Source organism: Merops nubicus, unplaced genomic scaffold, assembly GCF_000691845.1.
Source record: "Merops nubicus isolate BGI_N331 unplaced genomic scaffold, ASM69184v1 scaffold13699, whole genome shotgun sequence".
NCBI classification, from domain to species: Eukaryota; Metazoa; Chordata; class Aves; order Coraciiformes; family Meropidae; genus Merops; species Merops nubicus.
In genome coordinates, this window is record NW_008630262.1 from 19,613 (window position 1) to 46,975 (window position 27,363).

Consider the following 27,363-nt stretch of genomic DNA (forward strand, 5'->3'; position numbering starts at 1 on the left):
CCTAGAGAGCTCCAGTGGGCCTCATCTTAGGATTTGTATTTACAGGGTCATAGGATGATTGAATTCAGTCCCTACTAGCTGGTACTTTTCCACTGTGGTCAGCAATCTTGTCAGGCTAGCTCGGCTCTTCTAGTTTGGGCTGAGATCCTTCCGTGTCCCCTGTCCAAAACATAAAGGTACAACAGACAGAGCTGGGAGCACCCAACTGGTCCATTTTGCTGTCAGCAGGGGGATGTGGGGTGATTGTCTTGGTTCCAGGTGGGTGCATGAGACTGAAATGCTCAGTCACCACGATTTTGCCAGCTGCTCACCCATTTCTGTGTGAAACAATGTAAGAGTGTATGGGCTTTGCAAGGTGGCCTAAAGCTCAGCTTTCTCACCAATGGGGAGGGCTGTACCACCACACAATATTGTCCTGCCAGATTCGAAGGGTGGAGGGTGGAGCATTATATGTTAAGGTTCCTACACTCAAGGTTCCTAAACATTCAGGTAGTACTAGCAAAAACATAATATCTAATAGATTTAAGCTGATTTTGTCTGAAAGCTGTTGAGGACTGTGCTAGAAATACTTCTTAAAAGCACTTCCACTCATGAACTCTTCCTTTGGCATCCTGCTGTGCCAGTGAAGTTCACATCTGGATGGTTACTATCACGTTCTGAAGCCTCAACAGTTAGGGACTGGTCCTTCTGAAATGCTCAACCATTTCAAGAATATTTCTAGCTTATACTAATACCAATCTCTTCAAGTCTCATTAATTTAGTTGAGGCTAGAACTGCTTAACATTAGTCTAACAAAACAAAGAAATGCACAGAACAGCCTTATAAAACGTGAAAAGTCAGGCTTTTATGTCTTTTTGGCTAGCAACTTTGGGAAAGGAGAAAGGCATTTTAGCCAAAATGCAAAATATGTTCACCTCCCTTTCTCCTCCTACCCCAATACACACATACCACACTTACTTGTTTGCTGCCACTGCAGCAACCGATGCCAGCAAGCCAGCTTTCAGGAGTTTCCCACCAAAAGCTCCACCAACTCGTTTAACATGGCACATGATCCTGTTGGCTGGAACACCTAAACTTGCAGCTACCATCTCCTGTAAAAACAGTATTAATCTTTCATGATAACTCAAACAAAACCTAAATGTTGGATTTTGAAATAAAACAAACACTCAGCAGTGTTCACATTTAAAACCTCTACCATGGAGACTGTGAAGAGGCCATGGGCAGAAGTGAGGAATAATACCCTTCAATTTCATCACCTAAACAGTAGGATGCCTCAAGTATAAGAACAAGAGATTAGAATACATTTTTAGGTTTTTTTTATTACTAAGATAATAGATTTAATTTTAATTTTTTTATTTAATTAAAGCTATTTAGTTTTTAATAAGCTAAGGTGTTGCTAGTGTCAGGAATATTCTTGCTTCAAACAATTTTCTCAAATACAAAGTTCTTCATGCATCTTGGCTATTGGCAACATATTCATAATGCAAGTGTTAAAAGGAGCTGAACTGGGCCTTGAAGAGAGAATGCCAGTGCTGAGTCTGAAACACCATCGGTTCCATGTCCCACAGCTATTGCTGTGCAGACTGCATGCTGTGTCAGCTCTGCTTTATTTACCATCACAAAAATAATCAGAGGGCTGGAACACCTCTCCTGTGAAGAAAGACTGAGAGAGCTGGAGTTATTCAGCCTGGAGAAGAGAAAGCTCCAGGGAGTCCTTGCGGCCTTTCAGTATATAAAGGGGGCTTACGAGAAACAGAGAAAGACTTTTTACCAAAACTTGTACTGACAGGACCGGGGCAATGGCTTTAAACTGAAAGAGGGTACGTTTAGATTGGATATAAGGAAGACATTTTTGCAATGAGGGTGGTGAGACACCGGAATAGGTTGCTCAGAGAACTTGTGGATGCCCCATCATTGGAAGTATTCAAGGTCAGGCTGGACAGGGGGTTGAGAAACTTGATCTACTGAAAGATAACCCTGCTCATGGCAGGGGGTTGGATTAGAAGATATTTAAAGGTTTCCTCAAATCCAAACCATTCTATGATTATTATTTTGGCATGGAGCAGCAGTCTCACCTTCAGCTATGAGAGTAGACCAAGCACTTAGCAGACTGACCCTGCAGAGTGCTGACAGCTCCTCGCCTCAGTGGCAAGCTGATGGGAATGGAGGAGCCTCAGCACTCCATATGGAGTTTTTCATTTCAGGTACTTTTGAACAAAGGGAATTAAGAGTCTTTTATTTTCTCCTATCTTCATGGTGTAGTGATCAGGATACAACAGTACTACAAAGCAGCTGTTGCTGAATAATCCAGACGTGCAATTTCATGTTCCTACTGCTTTTAAACTGTTAAAGTGGATTTGTAAGACAAACTTAAAAAATTCTGTTGTCACAGGTTCAATCAGTTTCTCTGTGAATGCTCTGTATTACCTGAATAATTGCTGGGTGCTGTGTTGACACATACACATCCATTTCATTATTCTCTCCTTTTGGAACAACAAGCACACTCTGAGTCTCCATGTAAAAGTGTTCCTGTCCCCCAATGCGAATCTCCCCTGATCCAAAGAAAAAACCACAAGTGTTACTGAGGGAAGAGGACAAATGAAAGTAATCAGGAAAGAACTAACTGCCCATCATCATGTGAACTACAGTAAATTACAGTGTCAAATCTTATGATGCTTATTGTATGAAGGAACAACAACTAAAATATAAACACACATGAAGCTGTTTGTGGGACTAAATTTATCTTATTCCAGTGGCATCAACAGAACTTGATTAATAGCATAACGAAATTATAATGTTGTTCTGTAATTAATACAATAAAACAATAGATAAATTTAAACAAAGTGTGGACATACTGGACCAGGTCAAGGAGAAGGGCACCAATATGGTCAAGGGGCTGGACCACAGGATGCTATCAGAAGAGGCGAGAGGACTGGATTTATTAATCCATTAGAAGAGCAGGATTAAGGGGAGATCTTACTGCTCTCTACAACTACCTAATAGGAGGGTGTAGAGCAAAGCGAGCCAGACTGTTGTCATAGATGCACAGTGGAAGGATAAGAGGCAATGAACACAAGAAACTCCAACTCAATATAAGAAAAAAAAAGTCACCACGAAAGTGATCAAACTTTGGAAGTCATGCCTATGGAGTTTGTGGAATCTCTGTCTTTGGAGGTCTTCAAAACCCAACTGGACATGGCCCTTAGTAACCTGCTCTAACTGTACCTGAATTAAGCAAGAGGTTGGACTAGATGACCCCCTTCAACCTAATTATTCTGTGATTCTGTTTCAAGGATGGTGGATGCAGGAAAGTTGAATGCATCAGCAAGACCACAAGGTTTAATCACACTTTCTTCTAGGCTACCATGAGCTTCCTCAGGCCTAATTGCTATATGGAAAAAAGGTAGAACTGGGACTTGAAGAACAGGGACAAACGTGAATACTGATGACAACTTTTCATCAAATGTATTCTGTTGTTTACCTTCAATTATATTATCAACAGTTTCAAATGCCTGATCAACATTTCCTTCTTCTAATTTTCTTTTTGGCTCAAAGAATGAGTTGTGCTTTATAGCTTCCTGCAGTGGAGGAAAAAAAAAACAGTTTTTACAAGTATTTTAAAGGTTCTCAGCTTGTTGTGGCACTTTACTCTCAGAAGAAACACCACTCTCTTCAGAGATTTGAATCACCAGCTATCGAAGTCAACGAACAATTGTATTTCATCACTTTACTGTCATGGTTGAGTTTGTGTATTCAGTTCCAGCAATTCTTTCCTGATATATCTTGTGTTACTGACGATAGCAGTTTTTGAAGGAAATGCTTTCAGTTTATTCAGCCTGCTTTTCCCTCTCACACGTCTACCAAGTGGCCGAAAGAGCACAGAATAAGAACACAACCCCATCATCTGAAGAGTGATGCCATTAAGAGGGGAAGAAATCACAAGGACTAAGTAAAAGTAGAATCTATGTACTAAACATGATTTGCTTTAATAAGATGTCATTGGAGTTTCAACTGCAATGAAATATTAGTAAAATCTGCCAGTCTTTAAAAACAGACTACTTCTATTTTTATACCAGAGTGCTCTGTTATATCCCACATGCATCATGGAAACTGGACCCTAAAGTGACTAATAGAACTAATGGTGGTTCCCTGGAAACATGTCCTTAGTTCCTTACTTCCACTCATCTCATTAACCCAGCAAAAATCTGTTTCCCCTGTGACTCCCACATTATATCGCTAAAATGTTCTACATCCCCAAGATCCTTCCCCTCACATTTCCCCAACACTTCCTGTGTCTCCAGCCTAACTTGTTGGCTTGCTACCCTGACAACAGATACAAAATGCTACAGACAACCAGGGAGCTGATCGTTCAGTCTATATACACATAGTGATTGATCAGCTGGTAGCTACCAGAAGAATTAAACAGCGAGCATGTTCATTGTCTTTTCCTCACTGGGATCATTAAAAGAGTTCTTATTTTCTACTCTTATGTCTAATGTTTATGAAACTTGTGGGACCTTAATACTTTTGAGACTGTTGCCTATCTATCATAAGTGGTCAAACTTATCCAAAGGTTGAAAAGGTATTTACAGGCTGACTGACAGATGTGTTAATCAGATGTTCATTCATCTTGTTTCCTTAGAAAAATATGTTTAAAAAGCAAGTGAAGAGTGTGAACTGCTTCTTCCATTAAATACATAGATAAAACAATAGAAAACAATAGAAAAGAAATTATTAGTACCTCAATTGTTAAGATCACTGGTTCCAGCACTTCATACTCTATTTTCACTTTTGCAGCTGCCTGTTTAGCATGAACATCTGAATCTGCAACCACGGCACAGACAATCTGACCCACACAAATCACCTGTAAAATACACATCACTTGATAGTACAGTGGACTCAAATTATTCTCATATGTGCTGCTGATATTCTTCTTTTGTATAACCACTCTTTGTATTTTCTTTTTAGAATTTTTTCTTCGACTTAGGATCTCTGTATTTTTTAGACCACCCATAAAGCTAACAAATTATTAGAAATACAGGTGTAAATGAGGAATCAAGGAAAACACAGTATTCAAAAATGGGTGATTCGGGAGCCTAACTTCCAATGAAATACACTCTACCAACATCTTAGATGCCTTTGTGAGGTTTAACCTGTATTCTTCTGATTTATGTATTTTTCTTTAGGCGGAATATAATGCACATCAGCTATTTTGAAGCTGAAAAAGGAGTGGGAAAAAATGGTAAGAATTTACCTTGTTAAAGCCTGATGTACACAAAATACAGAAGTTCAAGAGTTAGCAAGTAAAATTTCATTACAAAAAACTGAACAAAATCAGTGAAAAAAAAAGAAAATCAGTTTAAAGACTGTAGTTGTACCTTGTTTTTTGCAAATATAATCTCTGGGTCATCGTAGTAGTGAAACTCATTTGTAGCTGGGACATCATTAGCTGTTATGATGTCGAACACACCTGGTCCCTTTAGAGCCTCTGAGGCATCTATAGATCTGATTGGGAGACAGGCAGAGAGAAGAGTAATTCTTTACTTTCACAAAGCTTTGCACAGAGGAAGGGAACACAATAGAGAGGTATGTTTCTGGTACTGCCAGGATCTGCTCATCGGTTCAGTCAGCATCCTTTCCTTCTGTCTCTGGCATGTGAATAAGTGCAGGTCAAAGGCAATTTCCTCTGTTTCTAGGAAATACTCTAGACTGAACAAGGAAATCATTGGCCCATTAGACTGCCTGAACTGAGTTTATTTAACAAAAATCACTCCACGATTATGATGTTACAATTGCAACCTTCTATGACTTCGTGCCTACACAGATATCAAACTGATACAACCAATACAGCTATGCATCTACAAACAGCAAGTTTATGTAGAGAACTACAGCAGAAATGGCAAGACCAGTATAAAAGGAGAATGAATGAGCATAGAAGGACCAGGAAGAATGGCAGAAGGTCTGTAAGAATGACATGTTTTGATAGCACCTAGTTTAACAGGTCATCAAGATCCCAGCACATCTACAAGCATCTCCTCTGGACACCCAGATCAGAAGACAAAGGAGAGTGAATAAATCCTACTGATTCATGGACATGGGGTTGATGTCAGCTCCTTGATAGTATCAAAAAGACCACACCCAAACCCAGCATACTATCACCAACTTAAGAATCAGCCAGGAAATATGACAACAATTCTATAGCTAGGAGCCCCAGTCATCCTCCCTGTCATCACAATTCATCCTGACCAGACCACCTGGATACATGTCTTGGTGCCTTCATGTTGGGCAGGCAACCCGGACATGTGCATTTTGGTGCCTGTCTGTTGAACAAACTACTAGAATACATGCATTTGACAGTATAAAAACATAACTGAAAACAGTTTTCTTTCAAAATAAAAACCTCATCTTTTTCCTGTAAGGCCTCATATGAGCTTTGCTGCTTTGTTGCTGCAATGTTGCAACACTATTTCCTACATTTTGAACTAATTTATTTTTTTCATAATAGAGATCAGATTTCAAAGTTATGTTGATAAAACTGAGAGTTTCAGTGCCTGCTTAGACCACACAGCTCAGAGCTTTGTGGAGGTACCTAAGCTAGCTCTGGGCTGGCTCATGGGCCAGAAACAGTTCAATGTTACTAGTACAGTAACACGGAGTGACACACAAATTCAAACAGAGCCTTCTACTAAAGCAAGAGTCTTGCTTCCAGCACCTGAGCCAGTGGGGGTACCAGGCATGCTGTACTCTATACACACAACTCATTAGTCTGCTCCAAAAATCTCAGACAGCAACTCATAATTATAACACTTTCTTCAGATACACTTTGAACACTTACACAATCTTAGCATGAGCTCTGGAACTAGTGACGACAGCCAGGAAGAGCTCCCCATCCACAGAAGGAAGGTCATCAATGTAAACTGCTTCACCAGTGGCATGTGTAATTCCAGACTGGTGCATAATGGGCCGTCCTACAGGATCCTGAGGTGACTGACTTGGCTGTATGTCCTGTACAGTCACAAACACACATCACCCACCCCCAAACAGTTAAAAAAAGAAGAGTCATGTTATTCTTATAGTAATTAGAAAATGAGATGAAGGAACAACTGTTCATATTATCATCTTCTGTTTCAGTACTGAAAACAGATGTGGATGCAGGACCTGACTCCTGCTCCTGGGCATTTCTTCAATTTCTTCTCATAAGGAGCTTTCTGAGAGCCCTGCACAGGTTTATCTACTTGGATTTTTTTCCTTAATTGTCTACATCACAGTGATACAAACAGAACTTCTTTTTCAGTACAGTTTCCTCTCTTACTGATTGGTTTCATGAAGCTTTGATAATTTTCCAAAGCATTCTGACAAGATTCTGCTCTGTATTCTATGAGTGTCTGCTGGTGTATTTTGAGCTATTTGCAGTGATTCCTCGGATTTGTTTTCCTCAATAAAAGATTGCAATTGAGAAAATATTTAAATATTTCCTTCCCAATTTAATTTCCTTGCACTTGTGTATGAATTTAGTGCCTTATTAACCTTATTTTTCTAAGCCTTTCCTGAAAGTTAATTCAGTGTCACCAGTTAATTCTGCCACACCAACTAATTGTTGCTAGCTTCCACAACACTTTTGCAATTTCTGGGTTGGCGTTAACATTCCTTCCTTTTCTACATTTAGAACTAGTTAACTTCTCACAACTCAAAACCTGTTTTCTTCTATAGCTTTCAGCACACAAGAGTGCTAGCTACACATTTCTACCTCCTGCACTTTCTGGCACACTGTGCTATTAGCCCAAGGCCAAGAACAGACATTTTTCACTTGACTGCCTAAAGTTGCTCAAATGCCTTTCTTGGCCAAACCATCTCCACTTTTCCGCTAATGGAATGACCAGGTGTTTTTCTTTGAGGATATGCATTCTTTTCTCCACCCTTAACTTTAAAAGCTTTATAATGTTCAGATTAAGAACTCTAGGCAAAAGATAGGGACTTGCAAAAGTTAGACAGAAATTTAAAGTGAAAAAATAGATTGGTTGGGTTTCTAAATAGTTTCTGTTGCTCAGAGCTATCTGACTGGAATAACAAATTGGGTTTTTCTGTTGTTTTGTCACCTTCTTGCAGCTGAGGAATAAATTGCTGAAAGTCATAAAGAACAAGTTCCTCTGATCCTGGCCCTTTTATAAGTCTGTAGTGTTTTGGTTTTTTTTTAAATGATAACTGAAGGAAGCTGAAAATAACAACTCGAACAAACAAAGTATTTAAAGCTAAAACATTATCCTAAAGAATATCAGAAAATTAAAAAGTAAGTGTATCTACACTTCATTTTAATTTTCTTTAGGTTTTCAAAAACTTGGTATTTTTAATTGTATACTGAGGGTACCAAAATACCAAAACTCCTTGCAAGGGCCCCCTCCATGATCTAGTCAGAAGGGTGAGCTCAGAAAATCCAAAATGTGTTATTTGCTGCCCTCTGCTGCTGACTTCTCCTTGAATTCTCCTCCTGATTTGATCAACTAGTAATCACAAACTCGATTGTGATTCCTAAATCTACATTAAGACCTAAGAAACCTCTAAAATCTTCAGGAAAGTGTACCTTAAAAGCAGAATACTCCAGTGATAGCTAGAGACTTAGGCTTTTCCATCTCATTTTCCTTCTAATTTTTTTTTCCAATTGGATTTCACACTGCAATACACCCAGTTTAAGCAGTCTGACAATGGACTTTGTTCAGCATATCTATTGAAAACGGTTTAGAAGTGAGTATACCTGGTATGAGTCTCTTTTTACAGAAGTTTTTTCTAATTGAGATACAGTTAAAATCAATCACTAAGCCTGTTGCCTTCAATCCTTTGGAAAATATGTACCTGAGCTTCATAGCAAGGGTCATGCTTGAACCATGACTTTTTAACAAATTTTATAAAGCACAGAACAATCTTAGAATAAAATCTTGCCTGGTATATTTGGATACTCTGGGGCATTTTGGTTTTGAAATCTTGTAGGACACTCTGGTATTCCACAGGTATGCCAGGGCAGCAGCAAGGATCCTGAAAAGGAAGTGAATTACTACTGATACTCACATTTTGAACTTTCCAATTAAAAAACGTAACCACCAAAATCACCAAACACAAACTCTTTATACAAGAAATTGCTTTAAGACTCTCACAAACCAAAAAGGCTCTAAAAAACCAATTTTCAAACAATGTAAGGATTGAGATTTCACTAAATATTTTTTAAGTATATTGGATTCAACAAATATGCTTGTTTAAAGTAAGAAACAAAGCAGGGATAGTCAGAAGAGCTTTGTTCTAGGGTCTGATCAAAGCTAGCACAGAATCACTCCTGGTAACAGTGAATTACCTCATAATGGTACTTCAGAGGGAAGAGCTCAAAGGTAACAGAGGAAAAAGGCAAAAGGGATATTCTTCTTTGTAAGAACAGATTTAAGACAAAAATAAGTAAATTACACCTAGAATGTATTAAGAAATTAAATTTTAGAGCCCTCCTCTCCCAGTCAACAACTCATGCAAGAAGGAGGCTTGGTTTAACACCTACAGTTGCTTTCCAAAGCCTTCATTTGTGTTCTGTCTATTTTGTTTTGAACTACAGAGAGATGGAGTTAAGACCTCACACCTGTTTTCCTTGGGCCTGGGAGCTCAATACTGACATATTGTTGCATTAACATTGCTCTATTTTTTTTAAAGCCTAATGTTCAAGCTAAACATACCTGATAATTTAAAAGTTAGAGGCATCTCCCATCAGTCTCTTTGGCTGTTAAGCACTTAAGATCCTTCTGTAGATCTAAACTCCAACTACAATATTTAGCATATTGTACAAATTGCAAGCATCAACAGATAGATAGAAAGAAACCTTTCATTTGCTTGTACAAAAGCAGACACAGAGAACTCATTTACCATTGTCTTCAATGACTGCAACACTTCCAGAAAAAATCTGTAGAAGAAACTGATGATCAACATTTTCTTATAGTCTACTTTTTCACCACTGGCTAATCCTGGAAGAGCAATTTCTTTAAGAACCAGTCTGCAAGCCTCCTCCAACATTTCTTCAGTCCAGTGCCTGTCAGGAAGAAGAAGAGATACAATTAAGACCAGGACTTAAAAAGTATAAATACAAATTGCAGTAATACCTTTGTACCAGGGACCACAGGCATAATCCTACTCAAAGCAAAGCCAAAATACTGATTCTAATAATGGCCTGCAATCCTGAATACGCTGTTGGTCAATGTTGCTTACAGAAGTGAGGTGGTCCCTTAAGTCAATGGACTTGAGTGCTGTGCCAGCCTTCTTAAAATCAATCAATAAATAAAATCTATTACAGCTTTAAAGATGCTTTAACAGTCTTACAGACTATCACTATTCTGCTGATACTCTTTTTTTTTTTCTACATTTTCAGAAAAGTAACTGTAGCTGTAGCTGCTTTCAAGTGATCTGATTAGTGCTGGATAGTTGCATTTTGTGAAGAGACCATCCCCTTGACTTGTCTCAACACAGTTAAATCTCCATAGTAACACAACCCTAGGTATCAAAATGTAAATGTTAGAATAAATTTAATTATGCAAAGCAGCAAGAAATAACAAGCACTTCAACTAGTGAAGCAGTAGCGTATTAAAAGGTACAATAGTCCAGTGAGACTCTGCTTAGATAAATGGTTTTATACTGCTTTAATTATTTATAATTTTTTTCCTCCAAAACTTGGAAAGATGCTGCAAAGTGGGAGGGAATGTCAAGGATTAATGTCAGGGATTATTAGGATCTTGCAGATAAAGAGACATTGAAAAGGTTAAGGCCTGACTTGGACTCCTAAGTTTACTGGGCACATCTGAAGTTCTCACACTCTGTATCTATTAGAGCCAAACGGAAGGACTCGAGAACACTGACACTAGGAGATTATCAAACCTATGGGATACAGCATCATTTACCAACACTTGGGTTCTGGTGCACAACTTATTATGTGTTCTCATCCACCCATCTCACAGCCCATATCTCTTTGTATACATCACACCAGAGTGGCACATGTGCAGACTCCAAAATGTAGCAAACCTGAAAAGTCATCATTAAGGCTTGACCAGATCATCCATTTGAACATATGTGCCACTAGCCAGACACGTGAAGTCTTTCTGTACTTTCATGCTCCAGGGAAGTACATGCAACTTCTCCAAGTCCCTTTATTCAGAGGTACAGAGAAGACAGAGAAATTGTACCTTCCGATAAGCGCCGAACAGGTTTGTTTTGCACAGATTGTGGTCGAGCCAACACCTCCGTAGGAAATGCTTAAATCCTTTATTCTGTCTGTACCTTCTTCAAAAAGGACTCTCATCCCAGCATTGGTTACTGCGAGAGCATTTTCCCGTCTCGGGGCTTGTCGAAAGGCAGAGACATACTCCCCCTGAGCAAGACCAGACAGAAGTTGGTAACCTGCAGGCATGTAAGTGTCTGGAAGGAGAACTTGTTATTGCACTGTGTGAAGCAAAAGAATTTTCTTAAAAAAAACAAACAGCACAGATGCAACTTCCTGGACATTCAAGACCACACACTTCCTTCTCTTGACCTTTCAGTACCTTTACCATCTTTGACTTTCCAGCAGCCCATACCAAATCCTCCACTGTCTACACAGTTCAGATGACCTAGATTTTCCATGGTAGATGGCTGGAAGGCAGGGGTCTTATGCAGTGAAGCTGCGCTTGTAACAAGCCCAAAAGCTTAGAGGCTTCAAAGTATTGCCAAACTTCAGTACTCAGATAACATGACTCATAATTCTCTAAAAAGATCCCATATCCACTCTTGCAAACACAATGCCAGTAGAAGAATATTATTCAGTTCAGCAACATTTATGAAAGCACTATGCACATGTCCAATCTCATGTCATTCCAAGAAAAATCCTCAAGAGATGACAATGTTTTCCTTGCTTGATGCCAACCACATCACAGTTGAGTGTTGGCGAGAACTACGGCAGCTTGTCCAAGGCTCCTTTCTGTAGGGGATCGAGACAATTGCTATTGCCCTCATCATTTTTGGGGACACTTTTGTTGGAATATCACTCTTTATATATTAGCAGCTACCTGCTGAGTTGTGTTTTTTGTCTGAAACTGGGACAAAGCATAGCACTGACAGGACCAAATGTAAAGAATTCAGAAAATGGGCACCAACAGTGTTACATTAAACACAAGGTTTACGCCCCCCTCCTGCTCTTTACTTCATAGTCTAACTCTGCATAAAGAAAACCTAACCAGACTATTAACTTACCTTCCTAGAATGGGGAATATGGACAGAGACTAAGATCTCTTCTGGTGTAATGGTATTGTTACCAACTCCATCTGCAAAAATATCACTCAAAGGAATCTGTCGCTTTCTTCCTAGAAAAAAATCCAGAAACTTCTGTACAACTGTACAATTAACATACATCAATCATATTTTAATTGGCAGGAAATACCTGCAGCATTCTTGAGTAAATACCAACTGCAGAGTTTACATAACAAATTAGCAGTGGTATGCCCTGTAAATACAAATGACTGCCCCATCTTCCATAGTATTATAACATCAGAGCCTGAGGAAAGTGCCCAGAGATCAATCCCCATTCCAAAATCCTCCCTTCCAACACTGCCACGATGATCCCTTCCCCACTCCTGTTAATCTGTTCCAAATCTCTGCAGCTGCTGTCATCACTCCCTACCTTTCCTTCTAAAAAACTAAAGAATGAGGAAGAAAACTGAATGGAAGGTACCCGCTGCACAACTAACATTTTTTTCCCCCTGGTTTCTTTTCTGGTTTGGATTTTTTTTTTCTTTTTGTTATGAGATTCTGAACATTTTCATGACTCCAGAAGGGAATAAATGCTATTGCTTTTTCCTTTCTGTATTTGGTAGATGTTGAAAGCACAAAACAAGTGAAAATTGCAAAGCTCAACACTGCTTACAAGCATCTGGTGACTAGAACAGACAGGGAGGCTGGGTGAAGATGTGATGGTCTGTCTTCTCATGGCACCAAGGATGACTGTGGAATGGAGTGACGGTTGCTTATCCCATCCTCCTGTTTATCACAGCAGCTATCTGCTTCTTGCAGAAGTTACCAAGGAATTCATAACCATTTTGTGCCACTGCTAAAGGTTGACCACAAGGAACAACGGCTTGACTATAGTCCCACCCCCACACTTTGCAAAACAGTAATGAACACAGTATAAATATTATCCCTACTTTGGACGTAACTTGTGGGACAAGAATTCAACACCAAGTCATAGGGACAGATGGATGGGTTTGTCCTGCTCAGCCTGCCCAGAAGGGACACCTTTTGCTCAGACCTGCAGCCTCGGCTGTGCCAAGCACCTCCCCTGGAGATGAAGCTTGTGATTGCAATTGTGTGTCAGAGCTACAGAGCTATAGAGTCTGCAGCTCAGTGCATTTATCACTGGAAATCTTTGAGAGTCTGAACGTTGCATGTGAACAAACCATGTTATTCGTGCACCTGACTGCTTCCTTTGAACACGACCAGACCTACAGCAGACGTACTGTCCGTGCATCTAGGGTTGGGACTAGTCACAGCAATAGCTGCTAAGAGAAGTCCAGCCACCCCTAGCCCCTCTAATCTATGAGGACCAGCTAGAAAGCAAAGGGATTAATCACTTACTAAATTTATCCATTGCTACATACAACAGTAGATTAAAGTGATTATATTTGTCATTCTATGATACATACTATTAAAGATGGAATTTTCAAAACAAAAGAGGACAAAACTCTGCAAGGAACCTAAAGAGCCCTTCAAACACTTAAATTTCATCTATGTGACATCAGGTTTGCTAATATCACTACGCAGGTGAGCAAGGCTTCTGGAATTGCAAGATTTTAACATATGTAACTGATTTTATTAATTAAACGAGCTCCATTGGTTCAAGAAGTTTTGTTGGTAGGACTGCTAACACAACTGTCAATTAGCAGTGTCATTTTTCAAGAACAGAGAGGCGTGAATGCTGTACAGATGGAAAACCACAGTGATTCACCAGTGTGGAATTTAACCACATGTGTTTGAGAGATGAAGTCAAAGCTGATCTTTTTACTAGACTTCTGTGTCCATTGTACTTTTCACATTCTACTTAAGGGGTCCAATGCATTTTTAAATAATAATTCTTATGACTAGACACTGTTTATCTCGCTATTTGTGTAGCCCTGACCTATCCCAAGGCCTTCTATAACCAGATCATCTTCTGTGCCATTTTTAAAAGGTTCACGTTTTAAAATCCTCCCCTTCCATTCACTGAACAGGATACTTCATGACTGGCTGCTGTACAGCAATAGAATTTTCTTTGTGTCTTCCATGCGACGTGTGGTGATAACACTGTAACCTGTTTATCCTAGAATATCATTTAGCATTAAAATTAAACTCCTCCAATACAAACTAACATAAGAGCAAAAGTTCAGTAAAGGAATTTTACTTTCCTGAAGTGTGAATCAGAAAAATGACGCTGTTAAGAATAGCAGCACTGGCACTGCTGGGTTTTTGCCTCTGCGATTCCAGCCAGAATACACTTGGTTTACATACATAAAGATTATTGTCCAGTCCCACCTGTGGACCTGCCAGGATCTAGGAAGGTGCATTCTCTTATGCTGTGATCTAAGAGAAATACTAACAGTGCTTCTGCAACCTCCTTCCCTTGAACAATCCATTTTTCCTATGTTTCACTGATTAATGTTTGGTAAAGAAATATGTTAAAAACACGTGACAATGCCTAAAACTCTCTCCCAGTGGTAAAGTTCTGCCAGGTCAACCAAAAGAGATAGCAATCAGCAATGCTATTCATCTCTCAAATAAGCAGGCACACCATTCAAATTGTTGAGTAGGAAGATGTAAATGTTTGTACTTGTACTTGTCAGAGCAACATTCTGACAAGTGTTTCTCCTCTCAGTGCCAAACCACACTGTAAGAAGTCATGGAAATCACACAGCGTAGGTTTTTGTGTATCTGTTTTAAGAAACCCTGGCTCAGAAACAACCCCTTAAAGAACTTGTGTTTCAGGGTGCAACATGCACTCTAGGTTACAGGCAAAAAGGTCACAAGACATCTATCTAGAAGAGAAAGCTTGCAACTCCAAGCCACCAGATAGCTCATGTTTACCAACAATTTCATCAACCACCCAATGGTAAGGTAACAGACAAGAAAAGGAGCAGGTAGAGGGGAGGATATCTACAGTGATGGAAGGAAACTGAGGAAATGGACATGCAGAAAGGTGCTGGACTAGCAGCTCCTGTACAGAAATAAGTACCTGTGAGGAATGAGAAGCCAGGGTTCTTCTGAGAGCCAGAGAGTGATTTTAAACCAGGGTAAAGAATCAATTACAGAAAAAAAACCCTACCAGGGAGGTAGTAGAGGTAGTATACAGCAACTCAAATTGTGAGGTTTTATAAGCACTTATAAGTAACTCACTACCCACAGAAGTACATGTGATCTGGTAGGTCTGAATGCTTACCCTTCACATCAGAATCTTTCACAGATTTTTTTTTGTTTGCAAATGGCTTCACCTGCAGATGTGATCTCATATGAGTGTGGGAAAAGGGTTTCTTAACAAATGTTCACCTGTTGTTACTTCCCCTGGAGAGGAAGGATGCTCTATAAGATCCTGTTCCTCTGGCACCACTACAGAGACAGGCTATCTCCTCTTACCTCTTGAAGCCAAATTGAGCATACAGTTGCTGGCTGCTAGAACAGGATTCAAGTCTGAGGTTGATTTTCTACTCATGATGTTTCCACCGAAAGACTTGAAAAAAAGAAATTTATGTCACCTTTCTCCACCACATTCACATTTTCATGTGAAGTGACAATATGATATGCAGACTACACAGAAATTTATATACATTGAAAGCTCACAAAAGGTGTATTGATAGAAAATTCACTTCTAAAAACAGAATTAAAAAATGCAAGTTTAAATGTAGTTGGGGCAATTTCACATGTTACAATTTGTTACAACTGTTATCACATGTAATGCACAACATACAGCAACGTTTCTTATCTGTTCTCCACCCAGAGTTCTTAATTGCTGCAGGACAGCACAGAAAACCTTTGTCTTCTCTTCAGGGAACTCTGAGATTGCATTTGTCAAGACGTCTTTCACTAGCGAGAGGCTGCAGGCAGCTCCCACTGTTAATCCTGTAACCACAAGATTACAAAAGTGTCATGTGCACATTGTTTTATTGCCTGGGTTTTAAACAATGTTCAGACTGTAGAGCTAAGACTGCTCTTGTGGAATACAGCAGAGAGGAGGAGAGGAGCCCCTGCCTATTAAAGGGAATGTGATCTTTCATTTCAGGAGACTGAGTGTAAAATTTTATGAAATGATGAAATTGAGCTAATAGATCATAACTTCTACTGAAAGTGAAATCTCTACTCTGCTTCTAGCTGTCCATTCCAACCACTTCCCTTAAACACTTACTCAAAATTGCTGCATGTGATTTTCCGAGTTTCACTCAAAAGTGTGTCAGCTTCAAAATGCTTTCAACAGGCTCTTTCTACTTCTATATATTTTCATCATAATTTGATCTTGCTTTGCATACATACGTTCTAGTTATTCGCCTAAGGTATGGGGTAGCATCTGGGAAAAAAACCCAAACAGTCCTAACACTGAATATAGTGCTATTTTTTCCCACTAGAGAGACAATCTATAACTAGATGCATTTATTTGAGTAGTTATACTTTTTTTTTAAGATTACATTTTTTAAAAATGTCAACATTTAAAAATGGCAAACAGTGCCTCTCTATTTGAAATTATTAGTAGACTTTATTTCTATAATGTATGGATGTTTTGAATCAACACTGGAATTAAATAAAAAATATAAGTAAGAAGAGATATAATTTTTAAATGGCATTTTATTAATCAAATAAAGCAATATCAAATTTTGTGTATTCAAAGCAAAAATGTAATAAAAATGTTTTGCATTTAAATCTGATCAGAGAAAGAAAATACTGTTTCTCTAAAATGTATATCTCTTGTTTTAAAACGAGTAAATCTGACCTCCTCATACCTAGGTTTTATTTATAGATTAAAAAAGCAATAAACATTCTCCCTACTTCTTTTTCAATTCCCAAATACTTTTCTTCTAAGAACCAACTCGTCATTGTCTAGAACTGGATGACTGATCTAAAATGAAAAAGATATTCTAAATGCAATGACAGACCTGTCAAATATCATTTACCACTTCAAAAAAGTGGCCTCAGGCATATAGCAATTAATATTCATCAGATATAGGGTTTGACTTTCCTTCAAACTTTGGCAGTAAACTTGCACAATGTAATTTATATATAATTAATTGAGGCTGTTATAGTAAGTTTCAATCTATGTCTAGTTGTTATTGCTAATTTCAATAAAATTCATTTAAAGACTAAAACGTAGTCTAACTTAAAGGAAGCAAATTTCTGTGCTTATCTTACATATAAAAATTGAGGTATAAAATTTTTAATCTACAATAATATTCTACAACTGAGAACAAGATTAGTTAATGCATATTAGCTATGCCAGTTTAATTAGAGCCTTTTTTCTAACACAGACAAGCACACAATGTTGCCAAGTGTCTCTGTGGCTCCGTATGGCTCTCTGCTATACAGCACAGCATGGTACAGAGATCACAAAGCAAACGTTGCATGACTTACCACCAGAACCGTTATTACCAGAACAATTACCCCTGCACTATTATGACTAATAAGGCCCAAGATAATATTGCTGGTCAGTACTGCACTGTGTCATGATGACAAAACTGTACCATGGGATGGTGGTCACAGCCACCTTGACCTGGGGAAGAACCAAGCATGCTTAGGATTGAGTTGCAGAGCACTTCACACCCTCAGCACTATGGAATGGAGCAGCATCCCTTATGGCCGAGTAATCTCCTGTGTCTGAACAAAGGCAAGTCTACTCACCATCATCTGTGTGTTTCACCACATTCAGGTCTGGGATCCTTGCAGGAGCAATAACAATGGGATGGAACACACCTCTGAATTTCATTTCAGGTCCTACCAGATAGGAACAGACTTAGACAAAAGACATATTGCATAATGACAGCTCCAACACAGTGGAGAGTAAGTTTAATGAACTATGGCAACACAAGCCATATGGATTGTATACATACCCACGCTGGTGTTCCCAACCACAAGAGGTGCCTTGGGGTGGGCAGCTTTCAGATCCAGTAATTCATCTAAGCTTACAGGAGAAATCCATGTCATTCGCTCCCCATGAAAAACCAGAGTTCTTTTGGGTTGATTCTCAGCCATCCGCTGATGGGAAAATATGGTAGATCTAAATTAAGACATATAGACCAGTGCAAGGTCTGATAGACACAAGACTTAAAAGTCAAAAGAGGTTCTTAAACAATGGCAGTTCTACTTAATGCTTCAAAACTGGACAGAAATGGGACTGTTATGCTGGCTCTTTGCACAGTGGTGAATCTAGAGTGCATGGGTAAAATGTCTTCAATTAATTCCACTGGGCTAATAAATACGATTGCCAATAAAGAGCCCTCAAGCAGAAGATGTAGGAACAGATCCTGCAATTGCTGCCATTATTAGAAAAATGATAAAAAACACTTAGGGAGGTGTCTGCACACTTGGCTTGCTTGGAGGTCACAATGACACTAGTGGCAGCATCCCTTTTTAGATTAATCCTTTGTGGATTTCTGTCTGTTCTAGCTCTGTTCACTGATCACTTGGAAACAGCTTATGAACTAGCAGTGGTACAAATACTCAGTCAGGAATCCCTGTCCCACTGTTATCAACCTTTCTCCACAAGCAGGCAGTTAGTTAAAGAGATTTTGACTTTGAATCTACAAATTGAGAATAACATAAAGCAAAGAGCTTTCATTTTTCTAGGGCAAATACTGCTGCCAGTGATTAAGCATGTCAGTCACCTTCCGTTCCACTGCCCTTACTTCAGCTGTTTATACCTTTGTCACATTTTAATCACTGGGGCTAAACACTCTCTGGTCTGGGTGGCTGAGGCTGACATTTTGACAGAAAAGACCAACAGAAAATTTAAGCCACAAAATGTGGAAAACACATTGTTTTGCCAAAGCTAAAAAGTGTTTCCCGTTCAGTTTGCTGAGAAGCGTTTGTATCTTCAGGGGCTGCACTGAAAACCCAGTTTAGGTTACTTCTTTTTCTTCTCACCTAATACCTAATTCTGCAACTTCTTTTTCCTAGTACGATTATTGTTTTGTATGTGAATATTCAATAAGGTCACTGGAAAAAAAAATAATTTTGGATTTCTGTTAAAACTTTATGACATTTTTTCTGATTAATTACTGCTAAGCAGGACTTCAGAATGAGTTCTGAACTATGGGTGACTAAGGAAAAGACAGAGCTAAAGAGTAGTCTGTAAGGAGCAAAAATTACCATTAGTTCAGGAGGAAATATAAGTTCCTGGGTGGGATCTAAGGGCTGGAATTCATCTGTTGAAAACAGTCTGGTGGAAACCTTAAAAATAAAGAAAGTAATCAAAGACCAAAAATTTTCACTTATTAATACCATAAAAAAAAAAAATGTCAAAACCAACTCATGAGGGTCCCAATAAAGTCACTACAGAATTAGAAATCCCATTATTGTTTGGATTTGGTGCTAAATTACCACACATCACTTGGAGCTGCTGAGGTGAAGGAAGCGTTCATAACAGTTTCTCAGAGTTCCCTAGTAACACAAATGACAGTCTAGAGGCAAGTAACTGAAAGATTAAGTACAGGCTTCCTGTAGTCCTGCTATATGAAAGTAGATGGTTTCATGCCAACCTACAGTACTCAAAAAACAAAGTAGATGAGGTATTGAAAGAAAATAGAGAACAAATATTTCTATGAATAAGGGATTTAATAAGAATCAGTTATGACTGTAATTTTATAAGAGTGAATCAGTTCTTCAGACTCAAGTCAGCAGTTAGATTCCTAAGAGAGATCAGTGGTTACCTTCAGATCACCAGTGGTCATCAGTTTAAGATAGTTTCACGTATTCCCTGATTTCTTGCACAATATGATGATCATTGTATGAGTAGAGGTGAGACGCTTCATATTCCTGATTGAAGAACTGCTCAAATGTCAGCTCTGGAGATCCAAACTACCGTATACCAACTATCTGCCACACTATCACCTCCTTATACAAATATACAGAAAGAATCCTTAATTTTTAGAAATCTCAAAATTTCTTGCAAGGAATAACATTTTATTTTACAAATACGTAAGGTCTAAAAGGTGGAGGATAAAAATGGCAAGAGTATACAGCATTTATTTTAATTACAAGAAAAACACCATGTGATATTCTTTCTGGTTTATATCTAAATAGAGCAAGTAAAATACTTAAAACCCTACCTTCTCTTCCTTGTCAAACAAATCACCTTCCTCATCCAAGCAACACTTTCCATTTGCTTTCTTTTGACAGCAAACAGGTTCCTGAAGCAGGAATATTCCATTAGTGAAATACTGTCCAGAATAGCATGGAGTTAAAGCCTGCTTAAGCCAATAAAAGTGTCTCTTTACATTTCAATAAAGTTCTAGATAAAGCTTAATAATAAGGTAAACTAGAAGGATTATGTCTTAAAGAAGTGATATTCAAAAATAACTTTAAATTATCGGATATTAAAGTCCTTAATACAAATGAATTCATACTGTGTGAAATTCAGTTGACCTTGTGAGAGCACAGGCAGATGGTCTGTATTATTTCTTCTGCTTACTGTTCGCTCTCCAATTTCTTTCACTGTAGGTTTCAGACATGTTGCATTACGTGATAAACTACCAAGAATATCGAGCTACAATCTACTTTTATTTATGCCAGTACTGACCCACAGTAAAACACATGGAGAACCTTTAGATTATTCATCATATCCCAGGCTAGAGACACTAAGTTTGAGTTAATTTTTGTAACAGTTTAGACCACAAGGCACACTACTGAAACCTACACCTCTTCACAGAGGAAAGAGATAACCTTAATGAAAATCTTGATTGTGTACCTGTATATACTAATGGGCACAATCTAGTAACCATCACTACTTCTTACCTTACAGAAGGTTTTACAGGCATCTAGGATTGGCCTATATCCAGTGCAGCGGCACAAATTCCCTGGAAAAAGGAAATCAGTAAGAAAAAGCTTTGTTCTAAACCATGTGGCTTTAAAATGTCACATCTTTATATGAGATTTGTGTTCTTGAAGCTTAAGAAGCCAAGCTGGCTCTCCAGAATACAAAAAAGATCAGTGTCACAAGACTTGGGACCCTGCAGCTCCTGAGGAAAGAGGCTGTTGTTTCAATGAGAGTATGAAATACTTGAGTGCTGTACTAGAGGCAATGTTGACTACAGGTAACCATGCAGGAGAATAAGAGACTGCACAATAGTCTTCAGCCACTCAAAATGTTTTTCTCCTTCCCCCGACTTACTTCTACTAAGGAGTGAGGCTAGCATTACACTGCCATCCAAGTTCCCTTCCCAGCAGCAGGAAATGCCATTGGCTCCACCGTGACTCGAGCACAACAGATGACAGGAGGCTGTTTCACCTGCAATAAATGCTCATGCTTCCCCTAGTGAAGATGGCCTGCATCTCTCTTCCTTACTTCGCTGTTTTATTCCTACCACAAAGAGACTCTCCTGGGAGGCTTATGACATTCTTGACTCCCAGTGTAACAGGATCTCAGATGTTCAGATGCAGCTGCTTCTACAATATGGCCTCATTTAGCACATCTGATTTAAAGCACTTCAAAAGGCACATATGGATGTTTTGAACATCTGTCCCTGAAACGATCCACAGCTCCATGCTTCATTTTCCAGGAGAAAAGAATGACAGGGAATACAAGGTCTGTATCCAACAGCAGCTCTGCTGGGAAGCACAATTTGTACAGAGTACATACACGTGTACTCACACAGACAGGTGCTCATGTACACAAAATATGTGAAGCAAGTGGTTCAAGGACATACCTACAAATTAAAAAGTGGCAATATTTACCAGCCAGAGCTGCAATCATCTGCTCTGAAGTTGGTTCTGGGTAGTTTCTCAGCAAAGTGTATATTGACATCACCATTCCAGGGGTGCAGAAACCACACTGGGAGCCATGGCACTTGGCCAGCCTTTCCTGAAAGAGAACACCACAAACAGCACTCTTCCCAGTGTACAACATCACTCTAATCAACTCCCACTTAACAGGAGATGCCATACTAAATGTTGTCTTCATAGTAAATCAGACATTTTAAGTGAAACAATTTAAGCAATCTCAAATAAGAGTAGTTATTTTGGGTGTGATGGCCAGCCACAGCTTACTAAGGAAGCTAATTAACCTTCAGTAGACTGTTGTCTTTTTTGCATTCATACTAAAGCATCAGCCAAAGAGGCATTGTCCAAGATGTGTCATTAGCCTAAACAGAGCACAAGTCTGACCCACTCCAATGATTCTTGCATACCAGCTGCTTGATTAGGCTGTTAGCATTGAGGCAAGATCCATCACGAGTCATATTTTCTCATCAGCCTTGGTCAACCAACTATCAGAAACTTGTGTGGTCTTCTGTTATTTATCAGGAAGAACAATCATAATATGAAGTTCCATGCCCTAAAAGCACTGCCACTCAAGCCAGCCCATGCAAAAGAAGAAATCAGTAACTCTCTTACACAGTGATGCTGTACTCTCACCTGAACTGGATGAACCCTAGTTTTTGTACTTCCAACACCTTCCACTGTGGTCACCGCTGCACCATACAAGGAGCAAATGGGAAGCAAACATGCATTTGCTGAATAATGTCTTTGGAATGTAAGGGAGAATATAGAAAATTAATATTATTTTATTAAAATAAAGATGTATGAATATTATTTTGTGGTCAAGACACAGTTTATACTTACAAAGCATTATCATCATTTGGAATGAGGAGAGAATTAGCCTTATAGAAGGGATTGCATACTAGCTGTGGCTCTTGTCCCTAGTATAAAAACAGTACCTACAAGGACAGCTCTGGAGAATTTATATCTGTTTCAAGACTTCAGCCTTTTCTAATTGCCCCCTTATCTCTCCTGCTTGCCAGCAACCTGTCAAATGTGTTTTGGAGAAGGAAGATGTGGCAGGGAGGGTTGGTGTAGTCATTTGGAAGAAGTAAAGGATTACTGCTGCAAAATTATAATCAAATTTCTGATGCAAAGGAAATTCTGATGTAAAATAAATATCGTTCTGAATAGGAATGACATATCAAAATGAAAATTCTTCAAAACTTTTAACCATTAGCAATAAAACATTTTGGTTTACTGTAGTTGAAATGTTTCTTTTCAAGTGTCATTCTGTTTTGATTTCAACTCTTATAATAACTTTATACATCTTCATTTGCATTGCATTCCAATGTAATGCAATTTGCAAAAGGAATAACTGGGACATTTTGACTTTTTCCCCACCTAAAAAAAATATTCAACTGACAAAGACATTACCATTTAACAATTTGACTGGAGTTTTCTCCATTCAAAAGTAATTTATTCCAGTTTTTAATTAAACTCTGTTTTCAGTTTCAAAGTCCTTCTTTTTGTGTGTGGGGTGCAGGGAGGGAGTTCAGTATTGAAGATCTGGTAATATTGAAACTTCTGCCTGTTCCATGCTCCCATCAGTCACATGACAGCTGCAGGCAGAAGCCACATTCCAGTGGTCAATACAAAGAGTCCTAAATGCATGCCTGCTAAAGAGAAAACTCCTTGCAGAAGCTGCCAGCATCCAGGAGCAAATGAAGGATTTAAGCATGGAAGAGGAGACTGAAAGGGATCTTATTAATGCTTGTCAATATGTAAAGGGCAGGTGTCCAGAAGCCAGTCTCTTGTCCTATCACTGGGCACCTCTGACCAGTGGCAAGAGGCACAAACTAGAACACAGGAAGTTCCACCTAAACATAAAGAAAAGCTTCTTTACTTTGAGGTTGACAGAGCACTGGAACAGGCTGCCCAGAGAGCTTGTGGCATCTCCTTCTCTGGAGACTTTCAAAACCCACCTGGATGTGTTCCTGTGCAACCTGATCTAGGTGAGCTTGCTTTGGCAAGGTGGTTGTACCAGATGATCCCCAGAGGTCCCCTGCAAGCCCTGCCATTCTGTGATTCTATGATGGTATTTCAATACACTTATAACATAGCTGAATGACCAGTATTTTCTTACAGCATTCTCTTTTGGATTAAAGGTCTCTTCCTTTGGATTCTTTTATTATTAGTCCAGATTTTATAACTTTGGCTTTAGTTTCATATCTGTGAATAATAAATCATAAAATTCTGCATGGTTTTCACAGTTTTCTGTTAAGGATACCGTATCTTCTTTGAAGCTGGCTCATAAGTTGATACCATCACTGTGCAGGCACCACATCCACCTCCTCCACAGCCATACTTAGTTCCTGTAAGACGGACTGAAAATGCTCTCATTAGGGAAATCAAACAAACAAAAATCAGGTACCACTTTGGTCTTTATTCTGCTCACAAACTTGAGGCCACTTTTCTTCCTGAACTGCAAAGAAAGACAGAACTGGTTTGGTATGATGGCATGTGTATCAGACCATGTTCTATGTAGGACTAAAATTTTCAGTGGAAATAAGACTGTAGCTAAGGAATTACATGATAAAAATCCTGTTCCCAAGAAAACAGAAAACTTGATTCTGACTTCTTTTGGGAGAAATGTAAGTTGGGACAGAAACACAACAGGAAAAATAGTTTTCGAAGTGAAAATATGCAAGGAAGAAATGTCTAATGGGCAAAATAGCTCTTTATCTGAAGTTCCAGTGGAACACTAAAAACAATATCCAAGTTTTTTCCAGAAGACCCATTTATAGTTAGTCTTCTGCTAGCTTAATGAGTGTAATTAGTACAGAGAGACATCTGAAGAACTCCACAGCTGGTACAAAGGTGCAGGAAGAAAATCCTCTACCAGGAGCCAGGAATGATGGTGGGGAAATGGGCCTTCTTCTCACAGCACATCATCAAAAGGAAAAGTTTTTCAATGTGAGGGTTAGCATTATTCACTTGCAGTAAAGCTGAGATGCATGTACTGCTTTAAGGTCTTATCTAATCAAGCTCCACCACTTTTTCCACTGTAAAGTGCTTTACTGAGCCTTTTCACAGACATGCTAATCTATCAGATGAAGTACATACATTTTAAGATAACAGCTTCTTCCCTTCTTGAATCTCTTATTCACTTATTAATTTACAGTGGTCCTTCCAGTTATTAACAGTGTTCTAACATGTCAATTCCTACAGCAAAAAAAAAAAAGTCAAGATGCTTAGAGAGGAATTATACTGTACCTTGCAGTTATAGAACACATACTGTGAATCCTACAGTATACAATACTTTACTTGCCCTGTGGGACTGTTTCATAAGCCAGTCTAGGAAGCTGCAAAAAGGAGAGATCCTGCCCCTGGCTGTGAGTCCCTACACATGTGTTCAGAATATTATGCAACAGCTTCATGAACACTGGGAACAAGTCTGTGGCGCAGCAGATTTTGGAAACCTCCTAAGAACAGTGAAAAGCAGACACATGGTCAGGACTGTAAAATGGTAAAGAGAAAGAGGGAAAACTCAGAGCAAGTGCTGCACAATTTGTAGCACCCCAGAAAGCCACTGAGCTGTGGGCTGAAACCAAGGTGGGAGGAAAGAACCTTGTCTGCAAAGACAAAACTGGCAGGGTGAGATCTCTAGCTCTCACAACTGCTGCTGTCTTCCCTAACTGATTTTTTTTTTTCTTCTATTTTAAAAATATACTTGTTCATATTTACTTATTATTAAACCTAGGGATTTTTTTTTAGTTTAGAAATCTGTTTGGAGCACTTATCATAAGAAACCATAGATAACATAAAAATTCCTCCAGTCTCATCACAAGATCTCCCTTTTCCTGTGAGAGACACTAACAAAATTTGGAGACTTCTGTCAACCTTTTAATACACTGGCCAAAAGGTTCTTCAGTGTCTTTATGGGGAGAGAGAGAAGGAACAGAGATACAGACATACACATCATGCCTGATGGCATAACTGCTTGTTGAGGAAACTAGGCTGAAAACACAGCTCCTTGCTGAAGAGTATTTGGCCTAAGAAAGAGCCATCACTTATTATAGTACTTTTAAGGGAGTCACAACTTCCTTAACCTGGTGAATTCCCTTTTAATTATAATTTATGAGAACTGTGCTTAAATAATGCTTATCAAATGAGTGACCTGAGAGGCCAGACAAGAAAAGGATACGTCTCTTACGCAGGTAAGACAACAACATTTGTTCGGGATCAGCATTTTTCTCTATTATCTGCAGTAAGAAATGAAAAACAAGGTTTAACTAAGAAACCGGGTTTTTCAAAATGCACACAGACTACATTCCCACAAACCAGAACAGAATTCTTCCCTGGTTCCCAGCCATAGAAATAGACTAATTGCCAATGACCACAGGAGATTCTGGGCTCCTTCTGGAAGTTGTGTCTCAGACAGATAGGTTTCCAGGAAAGAAGTGCCAGGGCATTTTGCAACTACTATAAATAACTGCTGCTCAGTGAAAGGTCATACTGAGGGGATTTACCTTCACCCACACCAGAAATAAAAATGCAGCAGAACTTTGCTACAATAGAGGCAGCACAGCATGAAGAATTAATGATTTGCAGTTCAGAGTCTCTCTTTAACCTGGGATGAACACTAGAGAAAGCCTGTAAGTCTACCAGCAGGAACCAGTTTTCTTCCAGCTTTATTTATATAAACTTTCACTTGCTGTAACAGACTGGCAACAGAGAGCAACAGAGAGCCCACCTTCTTGATCTATTACAGTATTTCTGATTCCATTGGGTTCCTTCCAGTTGCATTGAATCAATGAGTTTAAATTTGGTTCTTGCAGTATTATCTTTATGTTGGCAAACAGTCCATATTTTGGCACCTGAGTTTTGCTGACTTTCTGTTGTGCCTCCAAAAATCTGATACCTCTCCTTTGACACCATCAAAGATGAGAAGCCAGGCACATAAAAATGAAAAACTAGTTTGCTCTTCAGCCAGATTTGATACCCAGCTGAAAGTGCATTTCACGTTGGTGCATTTTCCCGCTGAACGTAGCAGAGCTCGCTGAACTGGGATGTTGAAATCACGTTTGTCCTCCTCTGTTGCTTCTCCTCTTCCAACAGCACTTGCTGTGCACAGAAGAGCTTTAGCTAACTGAAGCAATATTTGGAGGCTTATTTGCTTCTTACCCAGCGTGAAGGAAAAGGAAAGGAATGCTTCTGGAGGTTTGTGTGAGGATTCGGCTACACTCCCACGAGGAAGAAGTCTGAGGAAAACAAATCTGCGCCCGCACCCCTCAGGTTACTCCTGCAAGAGCAGCGCCTCCTCCTCCAGGCTCGTTGCAGGCAACACTTACCTTTCGCCCATTCACATAGAAAACCAGCTCCGCCGCCCCCGCC

General features: G+C 39.1%; 1 protein-coding gene across 1 annotated transcript in view; it reads right to left on the bottom strand.

Moving 5' to 3' along the window:
• AOX1 (aldehyde oxidase 1) overlaps positions 1-27,357 on the bottom strand; it is a gene marked incomplete at its 3' end in the record, with an annotated part of 46,091 nt that extends 18,734 nt beyond the window's left edge. The window contains exons 1-22 of the mRNA XM_008947236.1: positions 27,321-27,357; positions 26,174-26,231; positions 24,257-24,353; positions 22,624-22,732; positions 21,946-22,072; positions 21,007-21,068; positions 20,317-20,402; positions 19,363-19,432; positions 18,105-18,249; positions 17,896-17,988; positions 15,980-16,131; positions 15,649-15,742; positions 12,244-12,353; positions 11,202-11,386; positions 9,895-10,057; positions 8,935-9,027; positions 6,836-7,005; positions 5,379-5,505; positions 4,742-4,864; positions 3,482-3,578; positions 2,428-2,552; positions 958-1,091 (exon numbers count right to left, since the gene is read on the bottom strand). Of these exons, the coding sequence (XP_008945484.1) occupies positions 958-1,091; positions 2,428-2,552; positions 3,482-3,578; positions 4,742-4,864; positions 5,379-5,505; positions 6,836-7,005; positions 8,935-9,027; positions 9,895-10,057; positions 11,202-11,386; positions 12,244-12,353; positions 15,649-15,742; positions 15,980-16,131; positions 17,896-17,988; positions 18,105-18,249; positions 19,363-19,432; positions 20,317-20,402; positions 21,007-21,068; positions 21,946-22,072; positions 22,624-22,732; positions 24,257-24,353; positions 26,174-26,201 (2,390 nt within the window). The remainder of the gene's footprint in view (positions 1-957; positions 1,092-2,427; positions 2,553-3,481; positions 3,579-4,741; positions 4,865-5,378; positions 5,506-6,835; positions 7,006-8,934; positions 9,028-9,894; positions 10,058-11,201; positions 11,387-12,243; positions 12,354-15,648; positions 15,743-15,979; positions 16,132-17,895; positions 17,989-18,104; positions 18,250-19,362; positions 19,433-20,316; positions 20,403-21,006; positions 21,069-21,945; positions 22,073-22,623; positions 22,733-24,256; positions 24,354-26,173; positions 26,232-27,320) is intronic.
• Between the last annotated feature and the right edge of the window lie 6 nt (positions 27,358-27,363).